Genomic DNA, 14,366 nt, shown 5'->3' with positions numbered 1-14,366 from the left:
TTCTACCAGTTAAATTTTTTACCAATTACATCCAAAACAATTAAATCTGTGTTACACTGGCTCTGTCCAGATAATCAAAGAAGCCCTTAATCATTCAGGGCCTGGAGGGAAGATATTCCTGGAGGTCCTTAAACATGTCAAAAGAATTTGGGCCTGACATTGTAAGCAGAGTTTGGCTGGGTAAAAAAAAAGTCTTCTGCACTTCCAGGGTCGGATTTAAAGACCAGGTAGGCACTGAACTCTGAAGACAGAACCCCCACCCCCGAGCCCCCTCTTGTCCATTCATTGATGTGCTGGCAACCTTAACTAAGATGGCTGCCGACAGTGAAATAACAGCAGTGTGTGTGTCCAGCGGCTATCTTTGTTAAGGTTGACAACCTTTACAAAGATGGTCACCGCACATGCACAGTGCCATTTTACTGACTAGGCGCTAGCGACAAACCCAATGCATTATCCGATTGGTTGTGGATCCGGTGATCTCACAGAGACACTGTTCATTCAGTTCAGGTGTTTGGTCCGTTCAGGATGAGAGCCAACACCTTGTAGGAGCCCCTTACACCAGTACACATATATGTAACGTATGTTAGGCATTATATACCACACATACAGGTTACACCATATATATGATGGGTGCTGAAATTCCCCAATCTTCACCATCTATTTTTGCCTTCACCTGGGGGGTTCAAGGGGGGGCGAAGCCACCCTAGTAATCCTCATTCCCAAAGGTTCACTTGGGGTGGGATGCCAGAGGATCGGCGGGGCACCCACCTAACCCCCCAGGCAGAGGCAAAAAAACAAACAGTGAAGATGGGTGAATTACATTGAATCTGATTGGCCAATGTCTCTGTGAGGTCACCGGATGTACAACCAATCGGATAATGCATTGGGTTTGCTTCTAGCTCCTCGCTTTGATTGCCAGTGGCCATCTTAGTTAAGGGTGCCTGATGACCGGTATTTATAATAGGCAGAGACAGGTGCCTCTGTATGGAGGGAGCCTGTAAGGCACATGCCTACTCTGCCTTTTTGTAAATCCGGCCCTTTGCACTTTTGGGAAACCTAACCAGAAAATTATTGATATTGCAAAGGCTAGATTGCTTTCTATAGGCTTGCAGAAGTGTCATTATTTCCGGTCTACATGTTTTGGGCCGTATTGTGGTTAAACCTTTGCACTCTGTCTACTATTAAAGACAAAGTAGTCTCAGTTTGAAGCAGGCGTGGTAGCTTAGTTTGCACAAATGCAGCAGATCATTGATTTTGGACTGTTTCAGGAAGGCTAACTATACTACAGTTTGACTGCAATTTTCAAGATCTTCAACATGCTCCTGAGGTATTGCTACTTTGTGCTTTAAAAAGGTGATAATTTAATTTACCTTCTCTTGTCTATCCTTAACATTCGATATCCTTTACTCAGCCTGCACCAAATGAATAATAAAAAAATCACTGGATAAGGAATCCACACCTGAGTGGAGCTGCTTTAATTCTCTGTAGAGAAAGCACTGTCTATTGTATCTAGGCTATTAAAAGAAAAGGTGTTAAAATGAAAGTAGACTGTTGCAATGCCACGAAAGATAGATGGTTTCCTATAATACAAGTGTTTAGACCTGTTTTGAAAATGAAATCTTTATTTGGAAGAGATACGTTTTTTATGCCTGCTGATGGTCTCTTCCAGGTCCTTTAATATAGTGAGTGATTATTTAACGTCCCATTACGTAACTTAAAAGGGACATTAAACACTAAATACATTTAATGCACCACCCTCTAATTATGGTTGCACGTATCTGAAAAAGAGTTGCTACCCATGTGCAAGCACATCAGCACTGATATATATATATACACACACACACACAGAGGATAAAGGGCAAACTCTGTAAACTAGGTTTTCAAGATGCTGCAAATTGCCTAAACTAGATTTTTAATTTGCAACATTTTGAAAACCCACATGACAGAATTTTGACTGGCCTCTCTAGGGAGCGTGGGACAAGCACAATGCATAACACAAAATAGGTATTTAATGTTCCTGTAAATATATTTGTACAACTAGAAATATAACCAGCAGTTGGTGGTAGAAGCTTACTATGGAAAACCCTGAGGTAACCACTACTACAGGTAGATATTACATTAGCCACATCAGTGGGCAACGAAGTACCTTAGTTGTGTAGCTGCAATGCTCACCATTATGTGATGTGCTGCAGGCCTAACAGTTACAAATATTTTGCCCTAACCCATGGTGACAGTATAACATACAATATAGCTAAGAACTATTTAGAGAGATGGATTTGAAGAAGATTTAAAAAAATTAGTAATTATCTTAGCAAGTTTATCATGTGTATTTCTCAGTTTAAAAAACATGACTGGTAATTAATTACATAAGTAACTTTAAAAAAATCTTTGAATTTCTCAACACTACACTTCCACAGTAAAAAGTAAATGTTTGTACCTTAGCCATAAAAAGTGTGTGTTCTCCCCAGGACCTTTTTAGCTGGTGCACCACCCGATTTTACTGACTATCCGGCTACAATTTTAGCCAATATTAAGCTAAAATGAGCAAATATTAAAAATGTCAAATTTTTATTGCACAAATTATCATTAAATACATTTATGTTAAATGATGCAATTAAGTTGTGCTTTGGATAGAAGAAAATGATATATTAGAAAATATTACACTGCCCTCACCTGGCAACATTTTCTGTAGAGAACACTAAAATATGTTGTAGCCCTCTGAGAAGATTATCTCTTCCACAATACAAAATAAATATTGGAATACCTGGGAGTACAGTGTCCTGAGGCGCCAATAGATTCCATTCAAAAACAATACTTAGTTGCTTGACACCCAATACTGTTAGATTAACGTATAGAGACTTTAAAGGGACATTAAACTCATGCTTCAGCTAGAACAAACAATTTTAAACAATTTCCCCAGATGCTTCAACTATCAAATTTACTTTATTTTCTTGGCATCCTTTGTTGAAGGAGAAGGAATTCACTTCTGGGAGCTAGTTGAATGCATAATGGGAGTCAATTACGTGTGCAGACACTAACCAGCAGCTAGCTCCCAGTAGTGTATTGCTGCTCCTGAGCCTACCTAGGTATGTTTTTCAACAAAGGATACCAATAGAACAAAGATTTGACAATAGAAGTAAATCGGAAAGCAGTTTTAAATTGCATGCTCTATTTGATTCATGAAAACACATTTTGAGTGTCATGTCTCTTTAAATTCCGCAACTCAATAAGAATGTTTCCAAATAGAAACACCTTCTATATAGCTGAGGGAATCTATGGTGATATCAACACAATATTTGATTGTTCAACCCAGTCTACAAATAAATTATAGTAAGTACCAAGAACCCCCCCCCCCATCTATTTAACAATTTATAATGGGAGAGTTTTTGTTGTTGTTGCTGTGCACACAAAAGTAAACATTTCATTATTCATCTGTACAAAAGAGCAAACATTTTGTGGAGTAAAGCTCCAGCTCACCGTACCATACTCATAAACAAGAAGAAACTGAGCGCAAGCCTGAAGGTCATTTGATGTGGGACATTTCTGCCCCCTCCAGCAGTCAGAGCCATATACTCAGCAACATGGATATGGTTCTTAAGAGTGAGAGACATTTTAATCCATCATTATATGAACATGTATTTTGGTCTGATCAATACCTGCCTTATGACATTTTTATATATGAAATACAAAACGCAAAGTCAAAGTTAAAATATTGTGCTGTTTTATTGGTGTAAAAATCACACATTTGCTATTTCTGACTCTGCTGAGACATTCATGCAGTTCAAACATCTGTGATCCCACAGCCAGAATAAGCTATTAAATACAATAATTGCTGTTAATCAGTTTTCAATGTAACTTTACATATGAGATCAAAAGGTGTGTATCATACAATATAAAACAAACGCTAGTACAGTACATCAGCCTGAATACCAGGATACACTCTGAGATTGTTGCTATTAGTAAAGCCTATTTGTTGAAGAAGAAAGTTCTTCAGACCAGATGAATAACCCAGAAACCTCAAGGAACTTATTATTTCAGGAGGCGTTGAACAGTCACTGACTGTGAACATGGATAATAAAAAGGGCATCATTTTTTTGCAATAAAACTAAAGGAGATTCATTCTTATAAAATAAAACTGTAGGCGTTGGTGCTGGACACACACATATGGGGTTTATGAAAAGAGGGTTAGTATTTTAAAAGCTAAATCGGTAATTGCAGAATGCAGGTAGCTTTACTTTAAATTTGTCAAGAAGTTGCCTTGCTGTAATAACATTGCACTTTATTTACTGATATTGGATAGAGATTTATACTGTTTACAGGGTATGCTAGTTTAGAGGATAACAAGGGGATGATCTGTGGGTAATAGATCATTTCTTTGTACTATAGGATAACATATATAAAATGACAATACGTAAAAAAGCCACATTATAATGCTGAATCACATAGCACTGGAAGTCTGGGTTGATTTAGGCTGTATTCACAGTTGGCAGTAGTTGGCTTAAAGGTGAGAAAAAGGTCGGAGCTGTTCCAGTTGAACTTCCAAAGAAATTCTCTCTTCAAGAACATCCTAAAAAAAAAAAGAAAAGAAAATTATGGTAAAGCTTTTCTTAAGGACAAAAAGTCTGAAATAAATCAGATTTTTTTTCAGTAACTTGTGGGACAAATGGTCTCTGTTGAGAATCAGACAGATTGTGCCATAAACTTACTGAAAGGGACATAAAACCCCAACATTTTTCTTTCATGATTTAGGTAGAACATACAATTTAAAACAACTTTCCAGTTTACTTCTATTATCAAATGTGTTTAATTCTCTTATTATTTGTTGAAGGAGCAGCAATGCGCTTCTGGTTTCTAACTTAACACATGGATGAGTATGAGAAAAAAAAGTATAGTGTTCTGCGCCACGAGATTAAATCACACAGGTTCACTTGAATTTAAACAACAGCCTAACACAATCATTCTTAATAAAGGTTACACAAGTATTTGGAAAGGAGCGCCTCCTTCAAAAGAGGGTGGCTTGAGTGCGGCGTAGATGCATAAACCCTATATGAAAGTGCAGGAAGTGTGCAGGAAGTGTGCTGCAATGTTTTAAATGGATGAGCCAATGAAAAAATTAGTATATATATATATATATATACATACACACATATATACACACACACACACACTTTATATATATATATATATATATATATATATATATATATATATACACACTCTAATTGAAAGTTTAGAAAAAGTAAGAAGAATCCAAGAAATAGGTAGAACTGAGATAAAGCAAGGGGATAGGGAGAAGACAGTCTTATCCACCACTAAATCCATTAACCCTTAGTTACCAGTACACATTAAGGTTAAATTTGAATTAAAAAATGGTAATAGTCAGTGGATTGATACAAACTAAATTACAATTTAATGCTAAATGCAAATAATTTACAAAAGACAGCAGTAGTAAGTTACTATTATATTAACTCTGGATAAGTGCTGGATAAGACTGTCTTCTCCCTATCCCCTTGCTTTATCCCAGTTCTACCTATTTCTTGAATTCTTCTCACTTTTTCCAAACTTTCAATTAGAGTATGATGATTAACACACAGTCTCCTAGCACCATTAATTGCTACATAAATTAACAGGTACCAAATATGTGTCAAATTATTCCATTAATTATCTGTGTGGTGCTGTAACTTTAAAAACTACATATTAATGTAGTATCTCTATCTATATATATCTATATCTATATCAGCACTCACAAATACTTCAACAGTTGCCCAGGGTGCTTCCAAGTAAATCGATATTCAACAAGAAAGGGATGCACTCTCCAGGATTTTACACATTGTCACCTTTATTAGTAACGTTTCGGGGTTTTACCTCCTTCGTCAGGCACCCCAAAAGTGATAGAAGGAAGGCAATTAAATAGAAGTAAATTGGAAAGTTGTTTAAATTTGTATTCTCTGTCTAAATCATGAATGTCTAATTATGACGTTACAGTCCCTTTAAGAAAGACAACATACATCTTCTAGATGGAAGAGATGAGACAGTAAAGGTGTCAGATCCTTGAAAGCTGCACACAGACTACAACTAACCTCCAGGCTATAGCTCTGAATTACATTTTATTTAACTCTATTTAGAATAATCTAACTTTAACTAAACTTCTTTAAAACATTTCTTTCTTTTTTTTTTATATATTGGAAGAGCACAATCCTGTTTCTTGTTTAAATGAAGGTTTTTCTTTAACCTCACCAAGAGTAAAAATAATGTGTTTATAATACATTGAATAATACTACTTACTACCATTTGAAGACTTTAAACAAGATGCAGAATTCCAGTCAATTAGCTGGTTGGCAGAAAACCCAGCACACCTTGCTGCTTGTCACTGTTCTTTTTCCTAAGTTTCTAAATACTAAACCATGAAGCACCTTTTCTTTCTTGGCACAATTAGATTCTTTCATACTGACGATGGTTTATATTAAAAGTACAGAAACATTTTAGAGACCGATTTTCTTTCATGTAATTAGCAAGAGTCCATGAGCTAGTGACGTATGGGATATACATTCCTACCAGGAGGGGCAAAGTTTCCCAAACCTCAAAATGCCTATAAATACACCCCTCACCACACCCACAATTCAGTTTTACAAACTTTGCCTCCCATGGAGGTGGTGAAGTAAGTTTGTGCTAGATTCTACATTGATATGCGCTTCGCAGCAGGTTGAAACCCGGTTTTCCTCTCAGAGTGCAGTGAATGTCAGAGGGACGTGAAGAGAGTATTGCCTATTTGAATACAATAGTCTTCCTCTAGGGGATCTATTTCATAGGTTCTCTGTTATCGGTCGTAGAGATTTCTTCTCCTACCTCCCTTTTCAGATCGACTATATACTCTTATATACCATTACCTCTACTGATTCTCGTTTCAGTACTGGTTTGGCTATCTACTATATGTAGATGAGTGTCTTAGGGTAAGTAAGTCTTATTTTATTATGACACTCAAAGCTATGGTTGGGCACTTTATATGTAAAGTTCTAAATATTTGTCTTTAAACTTATATTTGCCATGATTCAGGATAATCAGTATTCCTTATTTCAGACAGTCAGTTTCATTATTTGGGATAATGCATATGAATAATATTTTTTTCTTACCTTAAATTTTTTTTTTCAATTTACTTTTTTTCCTGTGGGCTGTTAGGCTCGCGGGGGCTGAAAATGCTACAATTTATTGCGTCATTCTTGGCGCGGACTTTTTTGGCGCAAAAATTTTGTAATTTCCGGCGCCCTAATTGACGCCGGAAGTTTGTTCGTGGTTGCGTCATTTTTTTGACGTATATGTGTTCAGACGTTTTTTTGCGCCAAAAATGTGGGTCGGCATCACAGGATGTGGCGTCATACTTGGCGCCAAAAAAAATATGGGCGTTTTACTTGGCGACAATAATGTGGGCGTCATTCTTGGCGCCAAAAAATGTGGTCGTCATTCTTGTGTCCACCTTTTTTTCACATTATTTCAGTCTCTTTTTTTCATTGCTTCTGGTTGCTAGAGGCTTGCTCATTTGGCATTTTTTCCCATTCCTGAACCTGTCATTTAAGGAATTTGATAATTTTGCTTTATATGTTGTTTTTTCTATTACATATTGCAAGATGTCTCAACCTGACCCTGGATCAGAATCTACTTCTGGAAAGACGCTGCCTGATGCTGGTTCTACCAAAGTTAAGTGCATCTGTTGTAAACTTTTGGTAACTGTTCATCCGGCTGTAGTTTGTGATAACTGTCATGATAAACTTTCTAATGCAGATTGTGTTTCCATTAGTAATAATCCATTACCTGTTATTGTTCCTTCAACATCTAATGTTCAGTATGTCCCTGTCAATATAAAAGATTTTGTTTCTAAATCTATTCGGAAGGCTCTGTCTGTTATTCCTCCTTCCAGTAAACGTAAAAGGTCTTTTAAAACTTCTCATATTTTAGATGAATTTTTAAGTGACCGCAATCATTCTGACTTATTTGTTTCTGATGAGGATCTATCTGGTTCTGAAGATTCTGCCTCAGATATTGACACTGATAAATCTTCATATTTATTTAAGATGGAGTTTATTCGTACTTTACTTAAAGAAGTGTTAATTGCATTAGATATGGAGGAGTCTAGTCCTCTTGATACTAAATCTACTAAGCGTTTAAATTCGGTTTTCAAACCTCATGTAGTTATTCCAGAGGTTTTTCCAGTTCCTGATGCTATTTCAGAAGTAATTTCTAGGGAATGGAATAGTCTGGGTACTTAATTTACTCCTTCTCCAAGGTTTAAGAAATTGTACCCTGTGCCATCTGATAGATTAGAATTTTGGGACAAAATCCCTTAAGTTGATGGGGCTCTCTCTACTCTTGCTAAACGTACTACTATTCCTACGGCAGATAGTACTTCCTTTAAGGATCCTTTAGATAGGAAGCTTGAATCCTTTCTAAGGAGAGCTTATTTATGTTCAGGTAATCTTCTTAGGCCTGCTATTTCTTTGGCTGATGTTGCTGCAGCTTCCACTTTCTGGTTGGAGGCTTTAGCGCAACAAGTGTCAGACCATAATGCTTATAGCATTGTTAAACTTCTTCAACATGCTAATAACTTTATTTGTGATGCCATTTTTGATATCATTAGAATTGATGTCAGGTATATGTCTTTAGCTATTTTAGCTAGGAGAGCTTTATGGCTTAAATCTTGGAATGCAGATATGACTTCTAAGTCAACTTTGCTTTCTCTCTCTTTCCAAGGTAATAAATTATTTGGTTCACAGTTGGATTCTATTATTTCAACTGTTACTGGGGGGAAAGGAACCTTTTTGCCAAAAAATCTAAAGGTAAATACAGGGCTGCTAATCATTTTCGTTCCTTTCGTCAGAATAAGGAACAGAAGCCTGACCCTTCCCCTAAAGGAACGGTTTCCGTTTGGAAACCTTCTCCAGTCTGGAATAAATCCAAGCCTTTTAGAAAGTCAAAACCAGCTCCCAAGTCCACATGAAGGTGCGGCCCTCATTCCAGCACAGCTGGTAGGGGGCAGGTTACGATTTTTCAAAGATATTTGGATAAATTCGATTCACAGTCTTTCGATTCAGAAAATTATTTCACAAGGGTACAGAATAGGTTTCAAGGTAAGGCCACCTGTGAGAAGATTTTTTCTCTCTCGCATTCCAGTAAACCCAGTGAAGGCTCAGGCACTTCTGAAATGTGTTTTAGACCTAGAGTTGGCTGGGGTAATTATGCCAGTTCCAGTTCTGGAACGGGGTCTGGGGTTTTACTCAAATCTTTTCATTGTACCAAAGGAGGAGAATTCCTTCAGACCAGTTCTGGATCTAAAAATATTGAATCGTTATGTAAGGGTACCAACATTCAAAAACAGAATTTATGCTTACCTGATAAATTACTTTCTCCAACGGTGTGTCCGGTCCACGGCGTCATCCTTACTTGTGGGAATATCTCTTCCCCAACAGGAAATGGCAAAGAGTCCCAGCAAAGCTGGCCATATAGTCCCTCCTAGGCTTCGCCCACCCCAGTAATTCGACCGACGGACAGGAGGAAAAATATAGGAGAAACCATATGGTACCGTGGTGACTGTAGTTAGAGAAAATAATTCATCAGACCTGATTAAAAAACCAGGGCGGGCCGTGGACCGGACACACCGTTGGATAAAGTAATTTATCAGGTAAGCATAAATTCTGTTTTCTCCAACATTGGTGTGTCCGGTCCACGGCGTCATCCTTACTTGTGGGAACCAATACCAAAGCTTTAGGACACGGATGAAGGGAGGGAGCAAATCAGGTTACCTAAATGGAAGGCACCACGGCTTGCAAAACCTTTCTCCCAAAAATAGCCTCCGAAGAAGCAAAAGTATCAAATTTGTAAAATTTGGCAAAAGTGTGCAGTGAAGACCAAGTCGCTGCCTTACATATCTGATCAACAGAAGCCTCGTTCTTGAAGGCCCATGTGGAAGCCACAGCCCTAGTGGAGTGAGCTGTGATTCTTTCAGGAGGCTGCCGTCCGGCAGTCTCGTAAGCCAATCGGATGATGCTTTTAAGCTAAAAGGAAAGAGAGGTAGAAGTCGCTTTTTGACCTTTCCTTTTACCAGAATAGATGACAAACAGAGAAGATGTTTGTCTGAAATCTTTTGTAGCTTCTAAATAGAATTTTAGAGCACGGACTACGTCCAAATTGTGTAACAAACGTTCCTTCTTTGAAACTGGATTCGGACACAAAGAAGGTACAACTATCTCCTGGTTAATATTTTTGTTAGAAACAACCTTTGGAAGAAAACCAGGCTTAGTACGCAAAACCACCTTATCTGCATGGAACACCAGATAGGGCGGAGAACACTGCAGAGCAGATAACTCTGAAATTCTTCTAGCAGAAGAAATAGCAACCAAAAACAAAACTTTCCAAGATAACAACTTAATATCTATGGAATGTAGAGGTTCAAACGGAACCCCTTGAAGAACTGAAAGAACTAGATTTAAACTCCAGGGAGGAGTCAAAGGTCTGTAAACAGGCTTGATCCTAACCAGAGCCTGAACAAATGCTTGAACATCTGGCATAGCTGCCAGTCGTTTGTGTAGTAAGACAGATAAAGCAGAAATCTGTCCCTTTAGAGAACTCGCAGATAATCCTTTATCCAAACCTTCTTGCAGAAAGGAAAGAATCTTAGGAATTTTTACCTTATTCCAAGCGAATCCCTTGGATTCACACCAGCAGATATATCTTTTCCATATTTTATGGTAAATCTTTCTAGTTACCGGTTTTCTGGCCTGAACCAGAGTATCAATCACCGAATCTGAAAACCCACGCTTTGATAGAATCAAGCGTTCACTCTCCAAGCCGTCAGCTGGAGGGAGACCAGATTCGGATGTTCGAATGGACCCTGAACAAGAAGGTCCTGTCTCAAAGGTAGCTTCCATGGTGGAACCGATGACATATTCACCAGGTCTGCATACCAAGTCCTTTGTGGCCACGCAGGAGCTATCAAGATCACCGAGACCCTCTCCTGTTTGATCCTGGCTACCAGCCTGGGAATGAGAGGAAACGGTGGGAACACATAAGCTAGGTTGAAGGTCCAAGGCGCTACTAGTGCATCCACTAGAGTCGCCTTGGGATCCCTGGATCTGGACCCGTAGCAAGGAACCTTGAAGTTCTGTCGAGACGCCATCAGATCCATGTCTGGAATGCCCCATAATTGAGTCAACTGGGCAAAAATCTCCGGGTGGAGTTCCCACTCCCCCGGATGGAATGTCTGACGACTCAGATAATCCGCTTCCCAGTTTTCCACACCTGGGATGTGGATCGCAGATAGATGGCAGGAGTGATCCTCCGCCCATTGTATTATTTTGGTCACTTCTTTCATCGCTAGGGAACTCCTTGTTCCCCCCTGATGATTGATATACGCAACTGTCGTCATGTTGTCTGATTGGAATCTTATGAATCTGGCCTTTGCAAGCTGAGGCCAAGCCCTGAGAGCATTGAATATCGCTCTTAGTTCCAGAATGTTTATCGGGAGAAGAGACTCTTCCCGAGACCATAGTCCCTGAGCTTTCAGGGATTCCCAGCCCACTAGACTGGTGTCGGTTGTGACAATGACCCACTCTGGTCTGCGGAAGCTCATTCCCTGGGATAGATGGTCCAGGGTCAGCCACCAACGGAGTGAATCTCTGGTCTTCTGATCTACTTGGATCACTGGAGACAAGTCTGTATAGTCCCCATTCTTCTGTTTGAGCATGCACAGTTGTAATGGTCTTAGATGAATTCGTGCAAAAGGAACTATGTCCATTTCTGCAACCATCAACCCTACTACTTCCATGCACTGAGCTATGGAAGGACGAGGAACAGAGTGAAGAACTTGACAAGCGCTTAAAAGTTTTGACTTTCTGACATCTGTCAGAAAAATCCTCATTTCTAAGAAGATAACCCTGAGAAACTATTTCTAGTGCCCAGGGATCCTGAACATCTCTTGCCCAAGCCTGAGCAAAGAGAGAGAGTCTGCCCCCTACTAGATCCGGTCCCGGATCGGGGGCTACTCCTTCATGCTGTTTTGTTAGCAGCAGCAGGCTTCTTGGCCTGCTTACCCTTGTTCCAGCCTTGCATAGGTTTCCAGGCTGGTTTGGGCTGTGAGGCATTACCCTCTTGCTTAGAGGATGCAGAACTAGAGGCCGGTCCGTTCCTGAAACTGCAAAAGGAACGAAAATTAGACTTATTCTTGGCCTTGAAAGGCCTATCTTGTGGAAGGGCGTGGCCCTTTCCCCCAGTGATGTCTGAGATAATCTCTTTCAATTCTGGCCCAAAGAGAGTTTTACCTTTGAAAGGGATGTTAAGCAATTTTGTCTTGGATGATACATCCGCTGACCAAGACTTCAGCCAAAGCGCTCTGTGCGCCACAATTGCAAACCCTGAATTTTTCGCCGCTAATCTAGCTAATTGCAAAGCGGCATCTAGAATAAAAGAGTTATCCAACTTAAGTGCGTGAACTCTGTCCATAACCTCCTCATATGGAGTCTCTCTACTGAGCGACTTTTCTAGTTCCTCGAACCAGAACCACGCTGCTGTAGTGACAGGAACAATGCACGAAATGGGTTGTAGAAGGTAACCTTGCTGTACAAAAATCTTTTTAAGCAAACCTTCCACGTTTTTATCCATAGGATCTTTGAAAGCACAACTATCCTCAATAGGAATAGTAGTTCACTTGTTTAGAGTAGAAACTGCCCCCTCGACCTTAGGAACTGTCTGCCATAAGTCCTTTCTGGGGTCGACCATAGGAAATAATTTCTTAAATATAGGGGGGGGGAACAAAAGGTATGCCAGGCTTCTCCCACTCCTTATTCACTATGTCCGCCACCCGCTTGGGTATAGGAAAAGCGTCGGGGTGCACCGGAACCTCTAGAAACTTGTCCATTTTGCATAATTTCTCTGGAATGACCAAGTTGTCACAATCATCCAGAGTAGATAACACCTCCTTAAGCAGTGCGCGGAGATGTTCTAATTTAAATTTAAATGTCACAACATCAGGTTCAGCTTGTTGAGAAATTTTATCTGAATCTGAAATTTCCCCATCTGACAAAACCTCCCTCATGGCCACTTCAGATTGGTGTGAGGGTATGACAGAACAATTATCATCAGCGCCCTCCTGCTCTTCAGTGTTTAAAACAGAGCAATCGCGCTTTCTCTGATATGCAGGCATTTTGGATAAAATATTTGCTATGGAGTTATCCATTACAGCCGTCAATTGTTGCATGGTAATAAGCATTGGCGCGCTAGATGTACTAGGGGCCTCCTGCATGGGCAAAACTGGTGTAGACACAGTAGGAGATGATGTAGTATCATGTCTACTCCCCTCATCTGAGGAATCATCTTGGGCAATTTCATTATCTGTGGCAGTACTGTCCTTAATTTGTTTGGACGCTATGGCACAATTATCACACAATTTTGAATGGGGAGACACATTGGCTTTCATACATATAGAACATAGCTTATCCGAAGGCACAGACATGTTAAACAGGCTTGAACTTGTCAATAAAGCACAAAAACCGTTTTAAAACAAAACCGTTACTGTCTCTTTAAATTTTAAACAGAGCACACTTTATTACTGAATATGTGAAAAAGTATGAAGGAATCGTTCAAAATTTACCAAATTTTCACCACAGTGTCTTAAAGCATTAAAAGTATTGCATACCAATTTTCAGAGCTTTAACCCTTAAAATAACGGAACCGGAGCCGTTTACAAATTTAACGGGAATACGATACCAAATGACGCTTTCTAGAAACTTTTCCAAGCACTTTCAGGTCCTCACACATGCATCTGCATGTCTTGCTCTCAAAAAACAACTGCGCAGTAATGGCGCGAAAATGAGGCTCAGCCTACAACTGGGAAGGCCCTCCCTGACTGGAAAAGGTGTCTAACATAGTGCCTGACGTTAAAAAATGTTCCCCAAGTTTATAAGTGTGAATTATCAGCATAAACATGTATAAAATGTCCAAATAAAGCAATCGATTTAGCCCATAAAAGTGTCTACCAGTTTTATAGCCCATATTAAGCCCTTTATTCTGTTTGAAACTAAGAAAATGGCTTACCGGTCCCCATGAGGGGAAATGACAGCCTTCCAGCATTACACAGTCTTGTTAGAAATATGGCTAGTCATACCTTAAGCAGAAAAGTCTGCTAACTGTTTCCCCCAACTGAAGTTACTTCATCTCAACAGTCCTATGTGGAAACAGCAATCGATTTTAGTTACTGTCTGCTAAAATCATCTTCCTCTCACAAACAGAAATCTTCATCCTTTTCTGTTTCAGAGTAAATAGTACATACCAGCACTATTTTAAAATAACAAACTCTTGATAGTAGAATAAAAAAACTACATTTA

The 14,366-nt window shown here is 39.3% G+C and overlaps 1 protein-coding gene across 1 annotated transcript in view; it reads right to left on the bottom strand.

Annotated features, from left to right (window-relative positions):
- Positions 1-3,698: 3,698 nt before the first annotated feature.
- The window catches only part of REPS1 (RALBP1 associated Eps domain containing 1), a 704,997-nt gene continuing 694,329 nt past the window's right edge, over positions 3,699-14,366 (bottom strand). The window contains 1 exon segment of the mRNA XM_053710662.1: positions 3,699-4,567. Coding sequence (XP_053566637.1) covers positions 4,499-4,567 — 69 coding nt within the window. The 3' untranslated portion in view covers positions 3,699-4,498.

The sequence above is a fragment of the Bombina bombina genome, chromosome 4 (assembly GCF_027579735.1).
Source record: "Bombina bombina isolate aBomBom1 chromosome 4, aBomBom1.pri, whole genome shotgun sequence".
Lineage (NCBI taxonomy): Eukaryota > Metazoa > Chordata > Amphibia > Anura > Bombinatoridae > Bombina > Bombina bombina.
The sequence above is the reverse complement of the archived record's forward strand: the minus strand, read 5'-3'. Positions and strand labels throughout refer to the sequence as shown.